Below are 26,958 nucleotides of genomic sequence, written 5' to 3' on the forward strand. Positions count from 1 at the left end.
TTTGGTGAATTATAGATTTTTATGCCTGCATCTTTGTTGTGACACTCTCCTGGAATTTACCAAGCCAGTATGGTAGTCTTGCTGCCACAGCCATAATCCCACAGCATGTAAGTGCCTTTAACTTCAGTTATGGATGGAGAGTAAAGTTACCAAAAGGCTATGTTACCAGCCCAAGGTCATGCAGAAAGTTTGTGGCAGAATAAAGAACTGAAATCAAGGCTTGCAATACCAGAGGTCACCCTTCCGCCCTTCCAAATATCAGTTACTTTTCATTCATACATTCAGATAAGAAGCCTGAACACAACAATGAGGGACATACAAGCACAGCTTACTTAATGTATATGACAGAAATGGTCAGCAGTTAACATCACACATGTGGAAGTTAATTCAGGAAATGTAAATGCACTGCTTCATTTAGCTCAAAACACCTACTTCAATAAAAACCTACTTTGTCTTAAGTCCCACTATTTCATTTCAAATGCATTATCATTTTTCAATATACTCAATTCATATGTTAGATAAAAAACCAACTTACTGAATAGCACCATCTTCCATTTAGGTAATATAAAAAAGGATCTTGAGGCTTAAGTTCAATTGCTTTGTCTAGGTGCTCCTATTAGAAAGAAAATCAGTGTCACTTTAGATGTTTGTTTGGCAAGTGTGTTTACATTCTAAGAAGTTTGCTGCAAATCTTAAACAAGTTCAGAAATTCTCTTCTGCTGTAATTCTTTTCTAACAACCTAAAAATATTTTAACTAGCAAACCCCTTCCTCATGGAGGGAAACCACAAACAAAATTATTTAGCAACTTTGCACGCAATGCAAAAAGGCATGCTGTATTTAGAACATGATTAAGCAGCTCTAAAGTTCAATCAAAGAACTCAAGAACTTTTGTCTTAAAAAGGCAACAACTTCAATTAAATTCATTTTATTTACAGTTAGTATTAGGAAACTGTCACATACCAAATCAGTGAGAAAGCAACGACTCTCTTTGATAGATCTTACATGCCAGCACCCATCACTGAAGCATAGTCTCTTCCACTTTGGAATGTGACTGCCCCAATGAAATGGTACATGACACAACAAATTGTTACTATAATGTGAAATTCAGACAATAAAATGGTTCTCTTTATAGTGAAACCATAAAACCTAGAAAGTATCTAATGAGGTTCTTCTTCCAAAACCATTGTCATTACAGGTCACAAGTATCTTTATTTCTCTCTTTAAGTTACTAAAGAAAGCTCTTATTGCTCAACCTGAGTTTGAAAAAAAAAAGAAATATGTTATTTCACCCCTAACTACCATTTGCCTCTCAAAACAGATTTCACTTCTAAGGTTTCTTCCCCCCCCACAGGTATCTCTGCTTTTCTAATTAAGCCAGTCACTAAAATACCTGAGTTATACAGATCTAAGAGCCTATTATTCTATCATTTTGTCCACAAACTATTCAGATAGGAGCTATGTTTTCATGCTATTATTTTCCCAAATCCTTAACATTTCCAAATTATTCCCACGGAGTTCAGTAATTACTTGTGAAGAGGAAAACCTCCTTGAAAAGGCTACTGCTAACATTTCAGGCTCTTTTTAAAGTCCATCCTTAAACAACTGCGGCATTTGTGTTATTCGTCATCGTCCCTTCCTTCCCAGCTTGTCCCAGTGCTCGGGGCTTAGCTCGCTTGGCACAGCTCGGATGTAATTAATGCTCTCTCATAGGAAAGCTCCGTGACACTCCAAGCCCTAACATGGACATGATGTGATACGGAGCATCCTGGGCATTTCCCGAGAAGTGGAACACATCTGCTACCTCCCACTGACACCCAGAAAGGGGGGACACCGACTCAGAGGGCAAGGGATGGAAAGCACCTAAGCAATGTTGAGGACAAGGAGAGTAGCACATATAACACAAACTGCTAACTCTAAAAAACACAATTACCTTTGAAAGGACAGTGTTAAAACAAATACTACTTCTTATGGTGGCATGGAGGATGATTGCAGAACTCTGTTAGTTCATCACTTAATATTTCATACATTTTTATTTTCTAAACAGAATTGTTACTCCCTCCCCCCCCGCCTTTGACTACAAAATAAACCAGAAATCTTAATGCTGTTCCCAGAATCCTACCTCAATTCTTATATTTTGTAAGTATATAATCTATTTGCATACATAAAAATAACTTTTTCACTTTAACATTGGCACCAAAATAGACCTGTGAAGTTGAATTACTGTGTTGGAAAAATCTGTCTTTGACACTATATAAGGAAAGAATTTAAAGGAATAGCTTAAAAAAACCCCAAAACCCTACAAAAACATACCTTAAAGAGATAACCATTCCTGATTTTGTTTTGTACACTTTCAAACTGAGACATATAGCCACACATAATTGCAAACCTGAGAGGGGAAAAGAAAAACACACACACATACTTTTTGTGATTTAAATAAACCTTTGATCAAATTACAAAATATTTCAATACCTAATTCACAGACTAACACCTGTTTTTCTTCCATCTTGATGGCTGGATAGAAGTTTGGCATGAGCTGTACATATTCAGGAGCAGACAAAAAAAAACCAAACCAAACCAAAACAATAATGGAAACAAGAAGTTTAAATGACAGTGTTTGGGCTGTCAGTGAAGTGAAAAAACAGGGATTTCTCCTCCAAAATTTCTACCATTTAGTTCAGAGTGCGAAACATCCGGACTGGCTCCAGCATTAACAGCAGTTTAACTGGACACATTGCACTCTGCATTGCAACACACTGGGAATGTGAACACCATCAGCCGCGGTACCTCACCCGGGAAGGCAAATCCTTGGGGCATGCTCAGCAGGAAGCCGTGCACAGCTCAAAAATAGTTCAGAGCTGTCTTCTACCCTTCTCAAGCACCTTGGTGCACTCCTGCACCTCTAGCATTCTTTTAATATCTTTAAAATTATTTAAAAACATACACACATATTCTGCTCTAACAGGATCATTACTGCTATTACTAACTGCCTATTGCTAAGATTATTATTATTACTATTATTATTATAAATTTGGGACACTGACAGTGATAAAAGAAATGTGAAATCACTTCTATTAAAAGTTTGTATTGTTAAGCAGGTATAACTGAAAATATTTTCAGTGGTCCCTACCGATAAAGGTTCAGATTTCCTAAGCAACACTACTGTCTTATTGACACTCCACTTAAACTTCTATTGCTTTTTCCTTATTACTTCAACAGCTATAGAACCTACTATGCATAAGGAATCTCTTGCACAGATGTGAATTGTACTTTCCTTGGACCTATTTTCATTGGTATTAAGACAACTTTGCATTTCTGTATGAAACTAACAGAACCACCAAAGACATATTTAAGCAGCATAAACTAATACAGATGATTTCTCTAAATTTTTCAGAATTTTACTTTTGTATTAAAAATGTTATGATGCAATACCCAATTAAAAAAAAAATTAATCTAAAAGAGGGAAATCAAGTTGAGGTCCAGAGGAAAACATAAGAGTTATGCAAGAAACTTATCGAGTTAATTATGGCAACAGAACCACAATCTGTATGGCGCACACAGTTTTTAAGCATTACTAAACCTCAGCTTTCTTGAATTTCTTTATATAATGTAATTATTCAAGCTCCAGTGAATCCTCATTAAAATGTCACTGCTAACATAACTAAATAATTATACTGCTTACGGTTATACCTAATGGGTTTAAGTTAGAAATACTCATGCTACAGGTTACTGCATTTGTAGTCAGTAACTGTTCCCAGGTAAGGCATGCGAGTCAGCATAACAACAGTAGTCGCACTGGTAAGAGCTCCAGACAGACTGTCAAACACTGTTGAGCAGGCGGTGTGTTGTGACCAACGCGCACTGAACAAAATCCGGCTAAAGGCACCACTACTTCTGACAGTTAAAGCTGCAGGGGGAGCGCATTTCATATGGGAACGAGTTGCAATTGAGGGAAAAAGCAAGGGGTGGGGGTCAGGAAAGTTCAGGTATTTAGAAAGAGGGGGAAAGTACTGAAAACTTCATTAGGCTTAAGTCCCCTATTCCCTTCGCTCATTAAGTGCTAATCAGATAAACTCAGCATACCATAGCTAAACGGATTGCTGCTACAAAAGAAAACAATGAAAAGCGAACAAGCTAATCCAGCATCTTGCAGTATTTCCCTGTCTGTGCGTGACAAGAAAGAAGGCCTTAGTTTAAACCAGTTCAAAGAAAAACTTCTACTTACAGCTAAAATCTCTGGGGAGGGAAATCCCAGTCAAATTTTCAATGAATGAAAAATAAGCTAACCTACTAACTTTAAATACATTTTATTTTTTCAAGGAAAAAATAAGGATGTCTTTCATGTATTAGCATATTTTTTTCCTATTTTATGCTTTTGAACTTGGCTAGGCAGGCAACTGGCATAAATCAATTATTTAATTTTTGGAGTTCTATGGCATTTCAGATATTCATTTCTTTTCTAAAAAAAGTTGGGTTGGTTTTTTTTTTTTCCAGAAAAGAATTGTTAGGTGTTTTAAATAATTTTCAAAGAGTTTGAAAAACAACGCAAACTTTATTTTCACCGCTCCAAAGGGTAATATTAAGAAAACGATGAGAGAAAACGAGGAAGGAACTAAGCAGAAATGATTCCATCTGGTTCTTGCCGTTCAATCCCGAAACCACCTTTCCAAACTTAGGGCCCAGCCGCCGGCACAGGCGGCAGCCCCAGGCAGGAGCGCGGGTGCGGCGGAGCCAGAGCCGGAGCCGGAGCCAGAGCCGGAGCCGGAGCCAGAGCCGGAGCCGGAGCCAGAGCCGAGCTCCCCGCGGGCCCTCGGCCTTCCCTCTCCGTTGTCACCTGCCCCATCTGGTGGTGACACTCGGACACAGCAGGCAGCCTCACGGCCTGCGCCTCTCACTGGTTTTTTACATCGTCACCTTGTGCGCGATGATAAAAACTACGGAGGGGAAATAAATTAAAAAAAAAAAAAAAACAAACAAAAACCACACAATAATGTGCAAATATCCGATGAAAAGGGGAAAGCGTACATACCTTTTATTAGAGCAAGTGATACCGGTTTTCCTCACAACCGCCGCCTGCCTTACACCCTTTGAACATTAAAATACCACTGACAGTATCTTCACAGAGAAAAACAAAGAGAAAATCGTACCAACTAAGCGCTACAAGGAAGTGACCTAACTGCTCAGCTAATGCTACTCCTGGATAATGTAAAAAACCAGCCACAGACACGTTCATCTAAATAAACATAACATCGTAACCTCATTGAGACAGACACAGTATTTCTGTTAACATTAAAAAATGTTATTTCCAGGTGGAAGAAAAGTTACTGAAAGCAGCGTAGAAGCACAGAGGTTAATTATCCACAATTAATACTCCTTTTCTAAGCACAAACACAATCAAACTAACTCAGTAATAAGTCAGCACCACACCCCTTTGCTACAAACAATGTCACTGAAACTCAGACTCACAAGAAACCGTAGCTGACAGATGGATGCCAAGTGCCTACGTGGCCCTCACGTAGAGGGCTCCAGATTGAGATGAATTAACATTTTCCCTTCTGGTGTTGCAGAATTTCTATATGTACTCTGACAAGATAAAACTGTAAGGGGCGTACCCTACCTGCTGCAAAAGGAAGAACAGCAAGTTGATCCAGTGAGTTTTAACAAGCATGTTCACAACCAACTTGACTTTTAATACCAAAAATGCAGAGATGCTACTAACACTTAGTCTCTGGCAACCACAGCTTATCCCATATGAGATGGATTTACAGAAAAGATTTAAAGTCTCAAATCAAGATTAAGCCACATTAGGACACTCAAATACAGCAAGTTTTACATTTTCCCCGATAAATTTCACAGGGCCAAAATCAGAAATAACATGCATCTTCCCAGGCTTGTTCCTCCCTCTTCTATATCCCCTCCATGTATCCCAACTCCAAAAAAACCTTTTGTTTCATGTAGACTTTGGAAATGTGTGGGTACAGGGCTTATATTTAGCAGTCTAGGTCCCCCTTTTAGCAGCCTAGTATCAACATGAAAGTTTTTCTTAACTGTAATTGGTATGACTTCGTGAACAGGAGGAGAGTTTGTGGTATTTACTAATACCAAGGAATTTAATTTGTCTGTTTCATACCTATTTTTCACTCCCTCCTCTTCACCTGAGACACATTTGACATGTAAGGTAGTATGAGTAAAGGCTAATGTGTGGTAACACAAGAGAGGCCCAGTGAAAAGGAAGTTTATTTCCATTCCAGTTCTAAATGTGTTCTTGCGTCTCCCCATCTCTGTATGGCTCACTCCTGTGCATCACATCTTATTTCTTAGCCATCGACTCCCTCACTCACCAGTTTCATGCACTTACGTATTCTGACAGTCTCTGCAATGCAGCCAGACCCTCAGGCTCTCTTTTTAATCTGAATTCAATGAGACATCAACTTCTATGTATGGAGATTTTGCAACTTATTTTACTGTTTATGACCCCTGTTGCATCACCCTTCCAGAGATGACAGTTTTGCATACTTAAAATCATATCACTTTCCTACCATGGTATTTCATCTATAAAAATGCGTCTGATACTAAGTTTCCATGGAAAAGTAAAGTATCAGTTTGATATCACCTTCCTCATGGTGGTGAGGGTACAGAAGCAGCAGCTAAGAATGTGAAAGACTGCCAACATACAAAGATGTGCCAAGGTGCAAAGTGAAGTGTTTAGGTGGTTTTTTGTTCATGGGAGGTTTTTTTGTTTGGGTTTTGTTTTGTTTTCTTTTTTTCTTCTTCTTCTTGGAACACAACTGAGTCTACATTGTAGAAACTGGCAGAAATATAGCTTTTATATTAAAAATTCACCAGAGCACTGAAGCTGAGCTCCAGGGAAACATCACATGTAGCAAACACTTGAGTAGCTGACGCTTGCAAAAACACGGAAAACAAACCCATATTTTGGTAAAAAAAACCCCAACCCAAAAGTAAGGACATTTAAGAATTCTGGCTTAATAATTTATTGCAACAAATACAATATACCAAAACAAGGAAGAATGCTGCTCTTAATGCATATTCACAGAAGTTCACCAGTAGAACATGTGGATGCCATGTTCTCCATTTCTGAGGCTGTGGAACCTGCAAACTGTGTTAAATTTCTGTGTTCCAGAAATTTAATTTTTATTTTTATAACAGACATTTTTAGTCATTATAGCAGCAAACACAATCTTTAAGAAAGTAGCGGGATATAGTCTTCACAGATGTGGAAACAGAGTGAAAAAACAGCTTTCAGAGATAGTAACACAACAATTCTCCTTGACAGAAATGTAACAGGGATCACTAGGCTGCCAATATTATTTCCTCTGTGACCATTCTGGCAAAAAGCTTGTAGTAAATAGATCTTTTCACATTTCAAACCTGCCTCCTTTGTGCTTGCATGAGGATGCTGCAGTGTTTCACTAATGCACTGTTATTTGAAGAACCTTTTCCCAGGGGATGCATCATACTCCTCCTCACAGGCTGGACTACAGACTTGAGCTCAGACCCTTGCAAAGGGCTACTGTCATGCAAGTGCCAACATCTGCTACCTCCCTTCAGCAGGGAGAGAAATGTGCACTGAGAAGAAAGATCAACAGATGGAGAACTTGGAGAAGACACTGCAACAACATTTCTGAACTGAAATACTCCACTTGACCTGCCCTGTGGAAAAGAAAAAAAAAACAAACAACAAAAACCAACCCCCCACTAGACTGTGATTTCTTTTTTTTGCACACAAAGTGACTTTTATCAGATCTAATCACTAACCCCTAACCTCAGCAACCACACAGTCCTAATGCATGACCTTCCACCATTCTCTCATTTAAATGCTCTTTAACCAGAAATACACAAGAAGCTGCTCATCCCTCTGATCTACTTACTACAAAACAAGTTACAGCTTTTCAGAAACAGCTTCTGAATTTGCCTTTCTGTATTTGAAATTTTAAATTATTTTTGCCAAAATAATAAGTAATTTAAAGATAATTGACCAAGATTAAGCATAATTAACAACAAAGATTGATGTAAAACTTTTTTGGTCATCCCATGAATCAAATACAGGGCAAATACTTACTAATGTGAAACTCTGTTATACCAAGTTTCGACTGAAAGCAGTATTTCTGGACAAGGTTATCAACTCCTGAAAAATAAGACTATATGAGGGAAACAGATGCTTGTAGCTTGTAAGGTATCTAAGTCTAAATAAGGGATAATTAAGGGCAGAAGGTTACAAGAATTTAGTTAGAAACATGGTATGAATTTAATTTTAAAAGCTGTCAGTAGTATGATAATATCCTACAACATATTCTATAATTTTGAAGAGTTTTGTTTCACTAGACAAATATTTTTATGCCATTGCACCCTATAAGTCTGACAAATTATCTGTTATAATTCTACTACTGAGAGTACATGACATTCACTTTTTTGTGGGAAGTTTGTGTAAAATCCCTTTGCATGTACGTGCCACCTAACATAAAAGTTCTTCCATAAGAACTATGTTTTTCCTGCTTCTGCACGGCTTCCCACATTTCTGCAAAATAACCAAGTTATATGGGTTTAAGAACTTGACTTTATCATGCTGGGTAGTAATTTCAGTTAATTGTAAAAGTTAATCCAGGAGAAACTTAAACCCAGTTGGGTCAAAACAGTTCTTTTTGCAGCAGTTCTTTATCCTATTATGAGTGATTTAACCATCTTTTGTTCACAAGAGTTAAAAGTCTCTACATTTCTTAATATTTTCTTTGTGTTTCGTTGTGTAGAAACACAACTTTCTACATTTCTGAATACTTTGTACCTCTCAAGTAATACAAAACACTGTCTGGCTAGATACTCCACTGTTACATACAAGCTTCTCAGTATCTTTGCAATCTCTAGACTTCCTTACCGAAATATGTTCTACCTGGGACTTCTTTCATTTTTTGTATACCAAGTACAGCAAGTCCACTCAGAAGTATAAGTCACACTAGCAAATCAGAGATTCCCTAAGCATCAGTTCTAGCCCAAGCACAAGCTTAGCACAAAATTATATGTGAGCATAAGGGTCAACATTTTGAATTAGTCCTAGAAGTGAATAACAAATCTCCACAACTAACAAAAGCTAATACAATTTCTATGATTATATCCTTCTCCATTTTTTGGCTTACTAATACAGGTCAGCCAAAACACCCAAGTAAGTGGTAATTATTCATGTCCTCAATGAAGCCAATCCATTCTCTTCCATAGGGTTCCCTCACAGTGAGAGACCATCAGCTCTGGAACCCGCTTCCATGGACAACCCTGGGCTTGTGAAACTTGTTTCTGCACTTCCGAATAACTCACATATACACGAGAGAGCAAAGTCTTGGGAGCAGCCACAGTTCAGGGGGAGTCTTCACTTAAAATTACTAGGTTTTCACTTGATAACTTCACTCCAATCTAAATGACACACGTGCTATATGAATCCTATCAGCAGGTAAGTTCTAGAGTAACCCAAACTTAATGGAGGCACTAAGTTTGTGGCAAACAAACCAAAGTTCAAGGCAAAGAATGATCTTTCCAAGTAAATGGCATGAAAACTGGCCACATCTAGTAACCTTTCTGTTCTTTGCAAAGCCTGTAACAAATCCTCCTCAGCAAAAAAGAAGGTGTGGGGTTCTGGGCAACAGCAGAGAAGCTTTCTGGACCTCTTCCAAACTCTTGAAGAAAAAACAGCGACAAACCCCAACATAAAAACTCACTTGTTTTGCAAAATAACTTAAAAGTGATTGTTTGGTTTTAAATAAAAGAGCCATTAACGTGTCTCTATATTTTGTGTTTTCTGTAATTGTAAAGTTGTAAGGTGGTGCCATCCAAAGCAACTATAGCACTGAATTGTTCGCATAGCACTTCCAATTAAAATAGAGATAATAAAGATGCTCCATGGTCCAAGATGAGCTGTGAGGATTCACAGCTATCATTTGGGAATCACTGACCCACAAAAGGATTTTGTTTGAGGCTTGGGAAAAACAAGACGACCTGCAACTGGCTGATGCCAACTTTTGCAAGCGAGTTTCTTCACAACTTGAGTAACTGACACCAGCTGAACAAAGCAACAAGTCACTTAGAATATTTACCTCTCTTTAGGGTGGTCAGACAAATAATAAAAGGTTACAGCTATGTTTTTCCTTTCCAGTGTTTCCATTTACTTCAGTTTTTTAGAAGTAACCATTCAAAAAATCTGAAAGTTTTTTGATCTCACTGGCAACTACAATATTATGTATGATCACATTTTCAAAAATCTGGATTCAGATATGAAAATTATTTGCAGCTGCAAAAGTTCATTACCAAAACTGACTACTTCAAGATACTTTGCTCTGTTCTTTCTGCATGTATTTTACCAAATTTAATTTGAGGATCAATATTGATTACTTGTCAGTATTCTGATCAGTAAGTTTGCCAGTTTTATTGTTGATATATTTTATGACAGTTTTATAAAAAAATATAGGTCCCCTACTAAGAAGATACATGGCATTTTTTTGTTCTTAACTGAAGTAAAGTAAGGCAAGACAGCTGACCTCTAGGCCTACATTAGCAAAAGTTTGCTCATGAGACCATTCCACTAAATTTTCCTGGTGGAGACAAAATATACATTCTGTTTCCCAGACAGCTTGTAGCAGTACCACAAACCAGGAAGAACCCTGCTCTGGAACCCTTTTTGATGCAGAGGAAAGACAGGAAATAGTTTTAAAGACTGATTCAGCTCCAGTGAGGTGTTCTCCATTCACTGAAAAATCCAAAAGTAATTGACACTAAAAGTAAAAATAAGAGCACACGGCTAAGCTAGGGATATTGGATGGGTATTAAAGATACATATATATATATATCTATCTCAGAACTGGATGGCATATTTAAAGATATATATATCAGAAATGCTAAATACAAACTGATTTGCAACTCACAAGAGACATAGCAGGCAATAAGAAGAGGTTCTATAAATACAGCAGAAGGAAAAGAAACATAAATGAAAGCACAGAATAATTAGCAATGAGGAAAAAATGACAAAAGATGAAAACAACAAGGCTGAATTAAATTTCTTCTTCACTTATATTTCCCCTACCGCCCAAGGGTTAACTGTAAGTAGAGAGCAAGGAACAGGACCAGGAAAAGAATAGGCCTATCATTTAATCCTCACTCATTTAGTAAGCCATAATATATTAAACAGTTTAAGAGAACATTAGAAATAATGCATGAGTTGACAATATAGATAGCAGCTATACCAAATGTGACTTAAAACCTCAGTTCTGCTGATAGGAAATATCAAAACCCCTCAGAAATAAGGAAGTACAGATTAGTAAGAAATCAACCAAAACTTTCCTTATGCAAGTCAGAAAGCCAGCTTCCTCATCAGTAGCTAATACAGAATGAGAAATGAGAAAACTGTCTAACGAACAGATGGGCTTATCTTACACAGGCTACGATTATTTACCTTATACAGCTTAAGAAAATTTTATGTTGGCAGTGAGATGAAAAGGAAGGATTTTGGTCTGAGACAGCATTTCTTTCACACTGAGCTTGCATTCATGCTGAGTTTCTCATCTGTGTATCTAATCTCCTATTACAGTCAATGGAGACACTGTTCAATTCACAGGATCCCTGCTTGGACACAGGTGCCTACTGCCACTGGAGATGCCCTAGCGTTTCCCACTGCTTCCAGCTGCCGGCCTGGAAGGGTACAGATCCCCAAAGGTCCTGTGTGATATCTGCCATGCCGTGCAAATATCCTGGCACATCAAATGGCACATGTTGCCTATTAAACATTAACTCCCCATCACCTATAAGTGGAGGACAAGTCCCTCGCTCACACGTAGACATATAGTGGAGGCAGTACATTTAGGTGTCTATCTGGAGTTGGGTACTGCCCTTCATCTCTGACCTTAGGTAAAACTGGTACATCATTCTTCTTTAAGTGACCACCTGTTAGCGATCCTAGTATTTTTGTATAAATATTTGTTCTATTTTTCTTTTAAGTTTTGTTTTCTCTCTTATTATCCTTTTTAATTACAGATTTCATATTACTTTCACATATTATTTCTTCATGCCTTAATTGTATTGCACTGTTTTCTGTTCACACAGTCTTATCTATTCACGATTTTAGGCAAAATTCTGTTTGCATACAACTTTGAAAGCACAGCTGCTACAGGGAACATTCCCTGAAGTCGTTTCCTGTTCACGGGCATTAACATGTAAAACAATGTTTAGATAAACTGGATAAATTTGCATCAGGCAGACTCAAACAATCCAGATCTGACATACAGCTGACTACCAAAATCTCCCGGGTAATGCGGAAAGTCCCAGCAGAAGGGAAAAAGGCAAACATAGTTGCGGAAGGGAAGGGAAGGGAAGGGAAGGGAAGGGAAGGGAAGGGAAGGGAAGGGAAGGGAAGGGAAGGGAAGGGAAGGGAAGGGAAGGGAAGGGAAGGGAAGGTTATGGACAAACCAGCCTAACCTGAAAGCATTCCAGGACAAATTATTCTGTAAGTGCAGAAGTATACAAAACAGTCAACACAAGTTTGTCATGAACAAGCAGTATCAAACAAAAATATTTTTCTTTCCTGATGAGATGAACAAGCCTAGAATATTAGAGGAATGCAACAAATGGGATATAGCTTGACCCTAATGCAGCCTTTGACTTTGCCCTACCTGATGTTCCTCAAAATCTAACCATGGAAATATCGTTTAGATTAAATCACCTGTAGATGATTGCAGAAGCAGGTTCATGTGGACCTGCACATCATTATAGGTGTTCCACAAAGTTTTGTGTTGGGTCCATTATCTTCCAGTAATTTCATTACTGAAGTCAATGATTTAAAAAAACCCCACAAAACAACAAAACACTTCTAAAATAAAATTGTAATCTAGGAGGGGATGCAAGCATTTACAAACCTAAATGGCCTCAATAAACCTGAGAAAGAGTCTGAAATCAACATGCAATCAATGAAATGTATGTAAAGTACTCTACCAAGGAAGAAAAAAAGAAATGTACAGTTACAAAACAAGTCCATCTGGTTAAGCAGCAGCACAGCAGAAAAGGATCTACTGGAAGCGCAGACTGAACAACAGTTGGCAGGCTAGACAAAAACATATAAATGTCTGCCTGGAGCACGGAAGTCCATTGTGCCCAGTATTCAGAGCCTCAGTTAGAGCAGCATCACCACTATGGGGTATCACACTTTAAAAATCACGCATCAAGTCAGAAAGACTTCAGAAAAGAAAGACAAGCAGATAAAATATTCAGAAAAAAAATATTATACCAAACTATTCAAATCTGTGGTGTCCATCTACCTCACTAGAAAGTCACCAGTTCAACTGTAACTGATAAAACCCTCACATTCACTTGCAACCCAGATACCAAAAGGATGAAAACTGTAAAGAACACAGAAATCTATTGCCTGTTACAAGCAGCAGCAACTTACAAAACACAAAGATTTTCCTCTTAAACCTCTCAAATAGGCTTTCTGAGCTAACCTCTGGAACACGTCTCCTTGCACTCATAATTCTTCCCTTGCTAGATGTGCCTGTCAGTAGGGGATCTCACATCTGAAGTCCAGCAGACCACCTACATCTCCCTGAACAACATGTAAGCTTTTATCAGCTTAGTTTCTGCCAGTGAAGTTGTATTTGTACTAGGAGATTTTGTCAGTCTCGTGGGCTGGGGAGGAAAGGAGGGGAAGGACTTGTGCTTGCATGTGATTTTGTGGTTGTTTATACATGTAGCTCTAGCTGAGAGGGGTACACCAGCATTACCCTGAAGAAGTGCCCATGGCTGTGGTCAGGCAAACAGCAGAAATGGCTGTGAATTGCTTTCAGCAGGTGTTCAAGCTACATGGGCTTCAAATCACCTTGCACTGAGGAGTGATGCTCAGATGATCCTCTGCTGTTAGCTTTGCTGCCAGGGTGGCAACATCCAGCTGACAGGAATTAACAAGCAGCTGGGTAAGGCCAAAAGCAAAGGCTCCTATCTTAAACTGCTACATTATAGCCACCTGGGGCCTAGGCTTCACCTCCAGGCAGGCATCATCATTACTTGCAAGAGCAAATAGAAATCTGTCTGTGATGGTGAAGCTTAGTCAAGATTCTCACAGCACACCTCTTCTAGCACCCCATTGTTACAAAGCGGGTGTCTGGATCACTAGTTGTTATAAACAGAAGGAAAAAAAGAATCATAGAAATATGGCAACGCTCACAGGAACACAGCATGGAACAATAACATAGCCATCTTTGAAGTTTAGGAGAGAGAGACCAAGTCAGAGAGTCACCTAATTAAATGAAAACATCTGTGTCTAATCAAGTACCTAAACCTGAGCTAGCTGACATGTGCCCCCTTTATTGGCAATGGAGATGTTGTCAACTGAACCTCAGGAGAAATTAATCTCACCCTAATGCAGATGGGCAAAATGGACTCAGTTGAACTGCACTCCAGAAGTGATGACTACTTTTTAGATTGTGAAGGGAGCCTGGGATAAAAGGATTTAGTTTAGATACGTAAAAGTTAAGTGAAATCCCACCCTACATGTGTAATGACAATATTAATGAAGAACACAGAAACCAAAATGGAAAGGAAAAGCTAACAATATTAGAAAAGAAATCAGGAGCTCAGTAAAATTGATTAATAAAATAGTAAGGTGAGGAACTATCAGCTAGAACTCAGCTGAATTATCTTTTACCTGATAATGTTGATTTGATTAAAAATATTTACATTTGTATAGAGTTTGTTAGTCCTGGCAAGGTCTACAAAATTAATCCAAGTGCCAAGCTTGGAGGAAAATTATATGATAAAACAAAAATTGAGAAGTTAATTGAAACTTCCACAGTCCTCTCATTGTCTGTTTTTAATTATTAGAATTTAGATTATTACAAGTAAAAGCCAGGACAAAATACGAGGTCAAATTACATTCTTTTGTGAAGTGCTGAAAGAGAAGGTAAATGGAAAACTGTGGCTTCTCTGAGCAATAATATACTGGGTTTAAGCAAATACTCCCTTCTACATTTCATGATATGTACTGAAGTAAGGTTATTGAGTTGTTTCACATGCTATAGTAAATGCTTCACAGAATACTTCAATGTAATTTTTAGCTGCAACTGATGATAACTGAGTATCATAAAATCATGAAAATATATTAATGAATAATTTATGAAATTGATGTCAAACTGCAGCATGATAAATGTAACTTGCTGTGGGCACTATTTAGAGCCAAAGACAGCTGGTTTGGGATTTTTTTTTTTGTTGTTGGATTTGATAAGTACATATAACTTGGCAAAAACGCACATTTTCTCAAACTTACCACTGGTGACTCTCAGCACTCCTGGCATCCAGCTGAACAGCCTTTTCAGCTTTAATCTTTCCTGTAAATGGAATACAATATATTAAAGGATTTATTGTACTCTTCCACATTTTAGGCAACTCCCAAGAACAAAGCAACCTGATATACTCTAGCTGCAAAGAAAAATTTGCTTCCTGCTCTTGTAAACATTTAGATGGACAATGTAACATCCTGGCTTTACATCATTTACATACCCATACATACATATATAAATATGTGCGCACACACATATATATATATGGGTGCAATTTTAGTATTTTCTCTTAAAATCCAATTCAGATGCAGCTAAATCAGGGAAGGATTGGACTGGACTACCAAAGGACGCCATGTTGTCTGTAAGGCTGAAGACCCTTAAAAGCAGGTTAGAGAAGCACCTGTCAGAAGAACCAGCAAAAGCTGTTTCCTGCCTTGGGTACAGGAACAAAGTAGTTGAAGTTCCTTTCCAGCACAAAGACTTCCATTAAGTTCCACTTTTAACTGAATAAAGATGACTGTAGCTGATTTGATCAAACTCACACGCCCAGTAAGAAGTTCAGATGAGATGCTTGCTGTTTGCAAAGTCTCAGCTGCAATCAATTAAGCCACACTGACATTTCTGTATTGCAAGCTAACTTCATAAAAACAAAGAACAGCACACACAGTCCTCCAACCTAGTGGAATGAAAAAACCACAAAACTACTGCCAGCTCCCCCGCAGTCTCAATCCCTCTGCACCACTTTCAAAAAACTGAGATGAAAAAGGCTGCTGCCACCCACCACTTCATGAGAATGAGACAAACTAGGCTGGTTACTCAACACCTAAGACCCAATTTCATTCCATCATTCTTTATCTCTCCCTGTCTTTTGCTATGCCATTATCTTTCACCAACTGAGCCTACATGTAGTCAGTGGTAAAAGCAAAGGATCCAACAACAGAGTTAACTGTTGTCATTTAGTTTGTGTCATAATCCTCACTGCACTGGGTGATCTCCATACAAAGAAGCCAAGTTGCTACTAAAGCAAAGACCGTATCAATTAAGTAGCTAAGACAGTGCAAGTCTTCATGAGCATTTGGATGACAAAAGGATAGGGACAAGGACCCTGGACAAGCTGAGGTTGGCTATGGAATATGTAATGACAGCACAAAGGCATGACACTGACTTTAAGGATGACAAAGGGCAGCCAAAACTGCTTTGTCAGTGATGTTGTTACTGCTGGTAGAACAAAAAGTAGAAAACGGGAAAAGAGTCACAAAAGACAAAATAACCTGAACTTGGTTCAGGTTACACTTATAAGACCTGAATTTGGTGCAGGAAAAATGGGGAGGCAATGGAGAAACAAAGGAGAGAGAGAAGTATTCCCAGATACAGGCAAAAAGGATTATTGTAAGAACAGTGTGTTGACTGGAGGAGAGTGACACAGGTAGAAAAGATGTAGGTTTTATTGTAATAAAGAGAAGGCAGCCCAAAACAAAAAGGGAAATGTAAACTGTATGCATCCAGACAGTGAAAGAAAGGGCAATGCTTTTAAAAGCAACAAAGAAGAAGTGCTGTGAAGAAGAAAATCAGAACCTTGTTGAGGTTAAGCGGTCAAACAGGACACATGGGGAGTGATGCCTAGAAGCAACATCAATTTTTGCACAACTCTGTTTCTGGTCAACAATTTTTCCATATTCACAAAGTTTCATCCCCACCATCACCACAAAAGAGGCTGCTGATATGCAGGAGCACTCCTTTGCCACAGGAAAGCAGAAAAACAAACCTTGACTTTGCCTTGGCATTTATTTATTCTCTTGCTCTCCCAAAGATGTAATTAAGAAACTGTGCTGACAGCATCTGTCTTTTTTTCACATTCTGTATCCATCTGATTCTCAACAAAATACAGAATTTTAAAGGCACCATCCAGAGTCAACAGCCTTCAACCGTGACCCACAATACTTCTTCACCAATTTTGGATCTCTCCAGTGAGGAAAGAATGGACTGAAGTTGTATACTGCGGCAGTTTATTGCACAAAACATTATTATTACAGTACAAATGCTCCCATTTACTGGATTGGAAATTCCTTGGATTGGAAAACTTAACCAAAGTTCAAAGCATGTTTCACTACATTCAGATGGCATTCTACATAAACATTTTTCCTCTGCTTACCATCAGTAACATATTTCCTCTTCTCCTCAGCATCAGTAGTCATCTCAAACAGATCTCCATATGCGCGTGCAAGTCTCCAAAGAAAGTCCACACAGTTTTCATACTGAAAGTAGAGGACAGCTGGGTAATTAAACTGATCAGAATGTGACTTAAACAGTTTCCTTTCATAACGCTTAAAGCAGGTTATTGGAACACGGCACAAATCTTTGGCTATTTTGCATCCTTCTATACTACTTTTAATTTATGTGAGAACCAGATGACCAATTTTTCATGACCACAGGAGAAGAAAGCTTTTGGAAATACCCTGGGCTGTCTAAAGAGGCTTTATTTCATAAATCAGTTTTAAAGTTCTTTTATTATAAAAAATAAAAAGGTAATCCAGTAAAGCAAAACAGATCCCTGAATGATGTGATATATACTTCCTTTAGGTATGCCATAAGCACCACGCTCACTCACAATTAGTATCTCATCTACCTTCCTCGGTATTTCAATATGTAAATGAAAATATAATCAGAACTAATGTTTGTCAAATCAGAAGAAACTGATACACTGAATTAAGCACTGCACATCAAACCACTTTGAAATTTCAATCTGGAGCTACATATGTGCACAGTAAAGTCAAAGGAAAAATTCACATGAAGTATACCAGAAAGGTATAAGCAGATTACAGGCTCATAGTTTGATTTCTTGAGAACACTTCGTCTGGTTATTACTTAATTCCACAGGACTTTCTCACACAGACCATTCTAAAACCAGCAAAAGGAAGTATCATTTACATAGAAAAAAGCTCATGATCTTTCTTTGTCGTGTGCAAGAATATATACATCAAACAAAGCCTCAAAGTTATTGAGCCTGGATGGGATATAAAATAATGAAACTTCTATGCTCACCCAACATGAATATTGACACCACCTCAAAATATTTCTTTTTGACTGTATTTTAAAAACACGCATGAAATTTCATCTTCCATTCCTTTGCGCATTTTAATGCTTGTATTAAGGAAGTCCTCAAAAGCAGTGCAAAGCACAAGTTAATAGCAACATAATATTAAGTTTACCCATTAATACCTTGTTATCTTTCTCAAACAGTAGTCTGAAGCCCTCCTTTTTATCATCCTCTGAACCCTTGTGCAAATTGTCCACCTGCTGTAAAAGATTAAATAACTCTTCTTCTTCTTCTGATTTCACAGTGGCATCGGGTGATTTCATACATCCCTTTTCTTCCTCAGAATCTCCTTCAGAATCAGTATGAGCTGTAAGATAACTAAAATCACAGAAAATAATAACCATCTTTTCTAAAAATATTGGTAAAGCATTGTTAAATTCAAATGCAAATATTTTGGAGCACAATTTCTTCCAGTTGTCCAACCTTAAAGGAGTTTTTATTTGTGGTATCAAGCTTGTTGTTGTTGTTATTATTATTATTACAACACCTTTATCTTCAAAGGGACAGCACAATCATATTCCAAACACAACAGGCAAGTAATTACACTGTCCTGCTGCCTAATACTGCATTTAAAAAAATGCAGATACATATTAGAAACACATGTATCCTTGTGTTTCAAATGCAGAACACTTTAAATCATTACTGCTCTGTAACCCTGAATAGGCCTCTTCAACTCTTTACCTCAATTTCCCTATTTTTTGAAATAGGAATGAGTTTGCTAACCAAAACGTAAGTGCTATAAGAATCACTTACACAATGTTTTGTGAAATACTTGTGAACACAATGTTTTGTGAAATACTTGTGAGATCTAAATATAAGCAATAACATCACTGTTATCAATTCCTTTACTTACAATTCTTTACTTATTTCATTACAGAATGTTCTTTTTGAATATTCTGAAGGTCAGAATATCTGAAACTGGGAAAAAGCTTACATTAATTCATTATGCTTGGTGCACAAGTACTCAGCACAAGGCAATCAAGGACAAAGAAATATTTACAAAAGCCATAAACACCATACAGAGATAAGCAGATGGCCTTACTGTCCAAAGTGCTGAGCATGTATTAGGGTCCTCCAATTTCATAGAGGAGCAGCTGAATGGCATTATTTTTAGAGTAGCTTTTTGCTTATGTACTAGAAATGGACAGAAAAGCCTAATCTTCTGCATTTCCACTTTTGAAAATATTGTTCTGATGAGAAATAATAATGTAAAAATATCAGCTGAGATTTTTAAAATGGTAACTATGAGCAGAAAAAGCACGAAATGTACTATACACATTAAACAACTGAATAATCGAAGTAGGCCATGACAGTCAAAATATATAAAATCTTTTTTTTTTCTAGATATATAACCAGTACAGAATGTTAGCAATATAAATGGAGGTTAATAATCATGGCTTTTAAACATTCTGTTTTCAATACGTTGCTTTCGGAAGTGACCAGAACCAAAACATGAGCAGATACACTTACAGCCTGTAAATGAACAAGTACAACTGCTTATCAAGCTACAGAAGTGCTAGATGTGGCATGACAGTTTCACTGCAAAATTAACCTGTTAATATGGGAAAGAGGAGTCAAAAATACATTTGGATAAAACAATACATACATAAACCATGTACATGTGTTCAAACTGAAAACCAACATGGAGCAGAGCAGAGATGGGAAACTTCACAGATTCCTACAGATTTTGTCTTGATGATGCTGAAGTTGATGACATGTCCTATGTTGTATCCCGCAGAATCTTTATTTGTAAGTCACCAAACTTTTATTTTGGTTTTCCGAACCATCTTTAAAAACACAGCATCTTGTTCTTCTGTAGTTATTTTGAAGTGGGTGCAGAGCTACATCATATATAGGCTGCATTTGTAAGAGCACTAACTTGACCAAAAGTGCAAGGGATTTGGTGGGAAGGGGGCAGTCTTTTAGCTCCAATATATAATCCTATGATGTGAAGTATGTTTGGAAAATACCTTTTCTCACATGGTTTGGATGTCGTCGTCGTCCCCCCCAATTAAAAGATAAATGCATTGAGGGTTTGTGCAATTACTGACCAAAAATAAGGGCACAAGATAATATAAAGCAGCAACAACTAAGCAGTAAAGGCAATTTCAAATTCCCATACAATACTGCAATCATAACACTCCTTAGTTACAGGAATTTGAGCACTGCATCAAATGCTACCTAAGCAGGTAGACGTGAAAGTAAGGAATCAGTGTTTGGAAGTCAATGTTGATGTTGTCATTTTTACCTTCGCTGCATAAATATCTGTTAAAATTTCTATGATCACTACTGTTCCAATGTTAGAAAACAGACAAAAGTGATTATTAGAAAATGTTACTATCCTAGCAAAAATATAAAGGCCGAGGTTGGGCTGACAGCCAAGCCCTGTCACTCCAAACAAGCCCAACAGAGATTTCGAGCAGCACTGTATCAAATTGTCATGGCCAAACGTCAAATTCATATAATATCAGATAAGTCACATGAGAATATTCACTGAGAGACTCAAATGGAAAAAAGTGTGAAGTAGGTCACTATCTAACAGATGATGTGAACCCATAAGGAGCTAATTATAAAATATCATGGAAGAATAATCTTTTAAGATCAGACCATATCACATCAAGCCTTTCTTCATCCCACCTCTCCTACAGAAACATGATCTCTGGGCCACATTTGTGTTGAGAAACAGTAGGGAGGACAGGTCATTTCTTCCCCACTCCCTCTCACCTCCACTGTCCTGGGAAATTCTCTCCTACCTCCTCTATTTATCTGCTTTATGAATTCTCAAAGAATTTAAATGTGGAGCAGACCACCTTAAACCTTGATGAGAATGCCATAAATCTCAATTTACTTCTTGATTGTGTGCTTTAAAGAAGGCAAAACAATACCTATAAAACAACCTGTGGGAAGTGAAAAACTCAACAGTAAATAACTTTTTTTCAGTGTAAGGCAATGCCAGTAATTCCTAGGGACTGCAACAAACCATACAACCCTGTGCCTGCTGACACAGATGAGAAGACACTCAGCTACACTGAAGGACAGAAGTTTCTACACAACCAACAGAGAAGAATGCCATTCTCAAACGAAAGAAACAAAATGTTCAAAAACTTCTCCAAGTTTGGTTTGAAGTTAATAGTGTTTTTCATAAGAAGGCCAGAAATTAAATGTCCTGATATCAAAATGTCCCAGGGAGTACAAACAATTGCTAATGCTTAAGATGGGGCATGCTAGTTACCCCCGAGATGCATCAGCATTCCTCTAAATTTTTCCTTTCTTTCCTCAGAAAAGTAACTTCATAGTGCCTTCAGAGGGTACTCTCTTCCTTGTCTCGTCTTCTTTGGCTCTAGAGCTGACATCGCTGCCTCCCAGCATTTTCCACAGGAAAAACATCAAGGTGACAGCCAAGGGCTTCATGACTTATTTGTGATGAGTTCCCACCTCACTAGTCATGCACCCCAGGCAAACTCCTACATTGCTCAGGAGTCATGGGGGTAAAATGACAGCAAGGTAATTTAATCAAGTATAAAACACTAAATATAACTTCAAACATTGTGACAAACTAGGCGTAAAGACTGTTTTTCCATTTTGTTTCTGATGACATTCATTTTCTTACTAGCTTTCTGTCCAACCTTTATCATAGCTGAAATGTTTTAAGCATGAAAACATAACATGTTAAGAAGGCAATACAGACTTTTAAAAAATAAGCAGCTAGGATTTTTCCTAACAACTTGGGTAAGCTGTACTTTACCTATTTGAACTGAACCCAGTTTTATTACAAGATAGGAAATCCTTCCAGCTACTTAAGGACAAAATAAGAGTGCAACAGATATTATTGACACAAAACTACAATAAGAAGAGCTTGATAACTGACTTCAACAAAGCAGCTAGCAGGCTTATACATCTACTCATTCTAGAAAAGCATGTTATGAAGAGCAATACTATAAAAAAAAATCAGTACTAACACAAACAGAAGTGGAGATTCTTTTTAACCCAGTTTAAAAACTCCCAAGAGTCTAAGGGCTGATGACACTAATCCAAAAAGGAAATTAACAAAAAACGAGGAAGAATCATTATGGTTTGTTTTACAAATATTTCATCTAACAACACTGACATCTGCAATTTTATCTGGTATTTTCCTCCAAGAGGTTTTACCAGATGATAAATAGAAAAGTGAGTATTCACATGTGATAAACACATTGACCAATATTTGAGAAAATGGAAGAACTTTAAAAATGTCTACAGTCAGTGCCAACTTGTTTTCACCTTTATTACCAATAGATTTTATTTAAAAGAGAAAAACAGTGGTAAGAATGTGAGGAGCAATGATCAACCAACAGGAGTCAGCTGGGTCACAAAGGACTGTTCAAAGTTCAAAGAACAAATGGACACTGTGCTAGAGACTCACCACACTGTGGTTAAGCTGTTCAGTAAATCCAGGCACCTAGTACTGCATTAAGAAAAAAAATGAGCTACATGGTATAACACACCACTGCAGTATAAACTCACTTTGCTGGTTCAAAACCTGTGTTGGATTGCCTGTAAATTGACAGACACTGGGCCTAACCAGGTATCATCTGTTCACAACACTTCAGCTTTTAGACAGATCAAATATCATCTGTTGTCTCCCTGCCAACTTAAAAAAATCACAAGCTGACACAAACACTGTTTCATCCACTCCAGCTAATTCAATAGAAACGTGATGTCACAGACTGATATGGATCAAACTTGTACTGTCTGACCCAGCAGAGTGCATATCCATCAGTAATGATAAGCAGCCTTCGAGGAAAAGTTTGGCAAACCAGATTCTTAGGTCAACTGAGGGTTGCATTGAAAACAAATGGGCAGCAAAAATAAATGAAGTGAAGAAATGGTAAGTGAAGTGATGCTCAGAAGCAGGCAAGGGAAATGTTTCTTCCTGCTGAATATTTAAACTATTTCAAGGAAAAAATATAAATAAAACATCTGTAGGAAAGGATTTATTGCAGTGAATCTGTCTGGTGACTGATGCCAAATGTAATTTGAAAAGATTGGATGCCAGGCCACCTGAAGACCAGTGCCAAACATGACACTGATGTCAATGGTTCATCACTGCTGTATCAGGGAGGAAACAGCTTTAAAATCACAAAGAGGAGAATTAGGTGACACTCTCCATCACAGGTGATCATCTAAACACAACTTATTCTATTTGTAAGTGAATGAGTGCTTGTTACACATTCTCAAATGTTAAAGATTGAGGTTTTCACTAGTAAGTGATGGAAACTGAAACAAACTATTAAGAATAGAATACAGAAAAGCACAGACTAGAAACTGTAGGCTCTTTAGCATTCAGTCAATGTCCCATTCATTCAGTGTACCTTCCATTCAGGCTATCTGTTATTACATATCAGTAAATATATATCTCATTTATTAAAAAGCATGTGATATTTTTCCACTTAAAAAAATACATATTTTTTGACAGGCAAAATAGAAAGCTTCTCTTCCCAAGGTGTTGAATACCAACAGTGACAATGAGAATATGACCAGAGCAGATCAAAGCAGTGAGGACCATATCAGGGACTGCCAGCTTCAAATATTTTATGGAAAAAACAGGTAGTATTAAAAGCTTTTCTGGAAGAAGCTTACAAATCTGAAACCAATGTAGTCAACCAACACAAAAAGTCCATAAAACTATTAAGATTACTTCATCTGTCAATTCTCAGCATCTACCCATTTGTCAGTTAAAACCAGAAGTGCTTAACACAAGCAAAATCCTATCTTCTAGATCATGAAAATACTGCTGAGGCAGTGAAATGTTGCATGTACTTTAGATAGAATACAGAAAGTGAAAAAATGTTTAATCTGTAACAAAGAGAAAAATTATTTCTCTAGTGCACAAACTAGCAACCGAATGCATTATTGTGTGTGGAATTCACCACAGAACAGTATAAAACAATGCACATGGTGTTACACTACAGCACATGAAGTGGTGATGCATATTAACTGGAAAAAAAAAAGTGTGGTCTTATTGTCTCTCATGGCAAACTCTCATAGAACATGCACCACTGTCATTAAAGTTGCATAAGACCTCAGAAAAAGCTATACGCATTGCAACTGTACACACATTAGGATTAACAACCTATTTCCATTTGCAAGAGGAAGAAAAAAATACAAAAAGAAAATTACTTAAATGAAATAAAATTATCTTAAATTTAGAGAAGATAGGCAAAACAAGCACATCAAGTAAAAGGTGTTAGTAGGAAAAAAACACCTCTTTTCAAAAGGGATTAAAAAATAGCATTGGAAAAGCACATACCCAGATGACTAACACTATCTATAACCTTGAATTATCTTCCTTCCTTCTGACTGTATACAAATACTTGTCAGAGAAGGCCTCTCTTAAGGACACATTCAAAGCTCTTGCACACTATAATCACTTGTATTGGATCATCTCATCAGCTTCTTCGTCACACAGAAGAATCTGAACATACAAGTTTTCCTTGGCTAGTTCCCAAACAGCAATGCATCTCCCCTGACCAGAAAACGGGATCTTCTCAAATGCTAGGTGTAGAACAAGCCCTGTATTGCATCTGTAAGCCTGATTATTCATAAACTGGTCCTTTAGCCTTATCTACATCTCCAAATATTTTATGCATAACACAAAGGTCTCTGCAAACCAACTAATGGATAAAACAATCCGAGAAACTAATAGAACTGACATGTTTCTACACCATATGAAGGGGGAATGTCTTTGAATACCTCTGCCAATACTGAATACTTAAAGAACTGGTTCATAATAGAACTGACAGGTCTCAAAATACGGTATCAAAATATAAGACTCATGAAGCGTGTGGGCTGGGATGTAACACAACAAGAAATTCTGCCCACAGGAACTGAAAATAAATTTGGAGGAACTCTTAAAAAATAGAATTCCATTTATTATTATATGCAGCATGTTGCTGTCTTCAGAATATTACAGTTAATTAATAGATCTTTAAAGAAAAAAAGTGACTTAAGATAGGTAATTTACAGACATAATGCTACCTACACAGGTATGTATAACACACTGAGGAGATGGTTCAAAAAACTCAGTTGCTGTAAACACACCCTTATTAAATTGCATAGAAGTCTCTAATCTGATTATATCAAAACAAAGTTGCAATTACAGGAGAGTAATGTCATCACCATTTTTACATTACTACTGGAGGATATATTAGAAGGTATATTAGGAGGGTATATTAACATATGAAAAGACAAAAATATAGTCATTCCCTAGACTCCAGGTACATCTGATCCTTCAGCATGTTCCTCAACTCACACATATAGAAGATCCCATTAACCACAACGGGACTACAAGATGTGATCAAAACTAGGAACTTTCCACCTTATTGAGTCAATACCCTAAGTCCCTCGAGTTCTTTTTAAGCCACCAGAAAGCGTCTACAACAGCAAATATGTATACATAAACATACTGCCATTTGTACACGTGTTGCGTTCGGACATAGCTTTCATAGCATGTAATACCTTTAGGCAGAACACTGTAATAACTCATCTTTAAGGCCCATAGAAGACAATTATCACAAAAAGCACAAGAGCATTCATACAGTTTGAACAAACTCTGTCAGAGACACAAGACAAGCCTACTTTCTTACTAGAAGCACTTTTAAAATCACACCATTATTCTGAACTTTGCCTCTCGTTGCATAGCTATGTAGCAATACTGCATCAGATTGTTATCAAACGCACCCTTAAAAATCTCTATTATGCTTGGTGTTCGTCCAACTTCAGCCGTAGTGCAGATTCAGAGATGGTCACCAGAGTTTTCTCTGATCTAAAAATTACTAATCTGAATTTTGGTTTTTTTTTTTCCCCCGAATATAGAGAAATATAAAATATACTCAAAACTTTAAAAGGGCTCCTGTTTACAATACAAAGTTTCACATAGGTAATGATGCAATTTGCACTGTATGTGTACTGTAGTATATACAAAATATTATTGACTCACCCTCCTTCACTTTCGGCCTCCTCAGAGCTGGTAGTTTCTGTTGCACCAGAAGCTGTCTCAGCTTTTCTCCGCTTCGTTGCTCTGTGTGATGGGCTAACTCTCTGAACATCTCCCTTCCCTTGAAGCTCATTTCGAACAAGCTCTTCAAGCTTTGGAATAGCTTCTTTCAGAAATTTCACCTCTCTCTTCAGTTCGTCCACACTTATTAGCAAGTCATTCAGTTTTTCTAGTATCTGCAGTTGCCTTCCATGTAAAACCATTACTACTGCTTGCTCATTAGGAGCTTCATTTTGCAAGCCCACAGAATTAAGCCTGTTACCTACATCTAGGAACGCAGGTATACACACAGCTGCACCAGGTTTTCGGATCTTACGGTACCAAATCAGCATCAGGCTTATTCCAGCAGTCCCTGCCATTATGCCCAGTATTAGTCCTTTATTTTCGAAGGGTGACATTTCTGCACTCTCCTAAAATTGTGAGACAACAATAACAGTCAGAGTTAAAGATAATTTTTCCTACTCTACCCAAACGACTTACTTCGCTTTTAAGTGAGAAAAATGTAAG

The 26,958-nt window shown here is 37.5% G+C and overlaps 1 protein-coding gene across 3 annotated transcripts in view; it reads right to left on the bottom strand.

Moving 5' to 3' along the window:
• The window catches only part of RMDN2 (regulator of microtubule dynamics 2), a 115,714-nt gene that overhangs the window by 88,193 nt on the left and 563 nt on the right, over nt 1-26,958 (bottom strand). For all 3 annotated transcript variants that reach the window (XM_075496093.1, XM_075496094.1, XM_075496091.1), the window contains exons 2-7: nt 26,395-26,861; nt 18,539-18,734; nt 17,472-17,574; nt 15,307-15,367; nt 2,313-2,388; nt 536-613 (exon numbers count right to left, since the gene is read on the bottom strand). In XM_075496093.1, coding sequence (XP_075352208.1) covers nt 536-613; nt 2,313-2,388; nt 15,307-15,367; nt 17,472-17,574; nt 18,539-18,734; nt 26,395-26,849 — 969 coding nt within the window. In that variant the 5' untranslated portion in view covers nt 26,850-26,861. The remainder of the gene's footprint in view (nt 1-535; nt 614-2,312; nt 2,389-15,306; nt 15,368-17,471; nt 17,575-18,538; nt 18,735-26,394; nt 26,862-26,958) is intronic.

This window comes from Mycteria americana, chromosome 3, assembly GCF_035582795.1.
Source record: "Mycteria americana isolate JAX WOST 10 ecotype Jacksonville Zoo and Gardens chromosome 3, USCA_MyAme_1.0, whole genome shotgun sequence".
NCBI lineage: Eukaryota > Metazoa > Chordata > Aves > Ciconiiformes > Ciconiidae > Mycteria > Mycteria americana.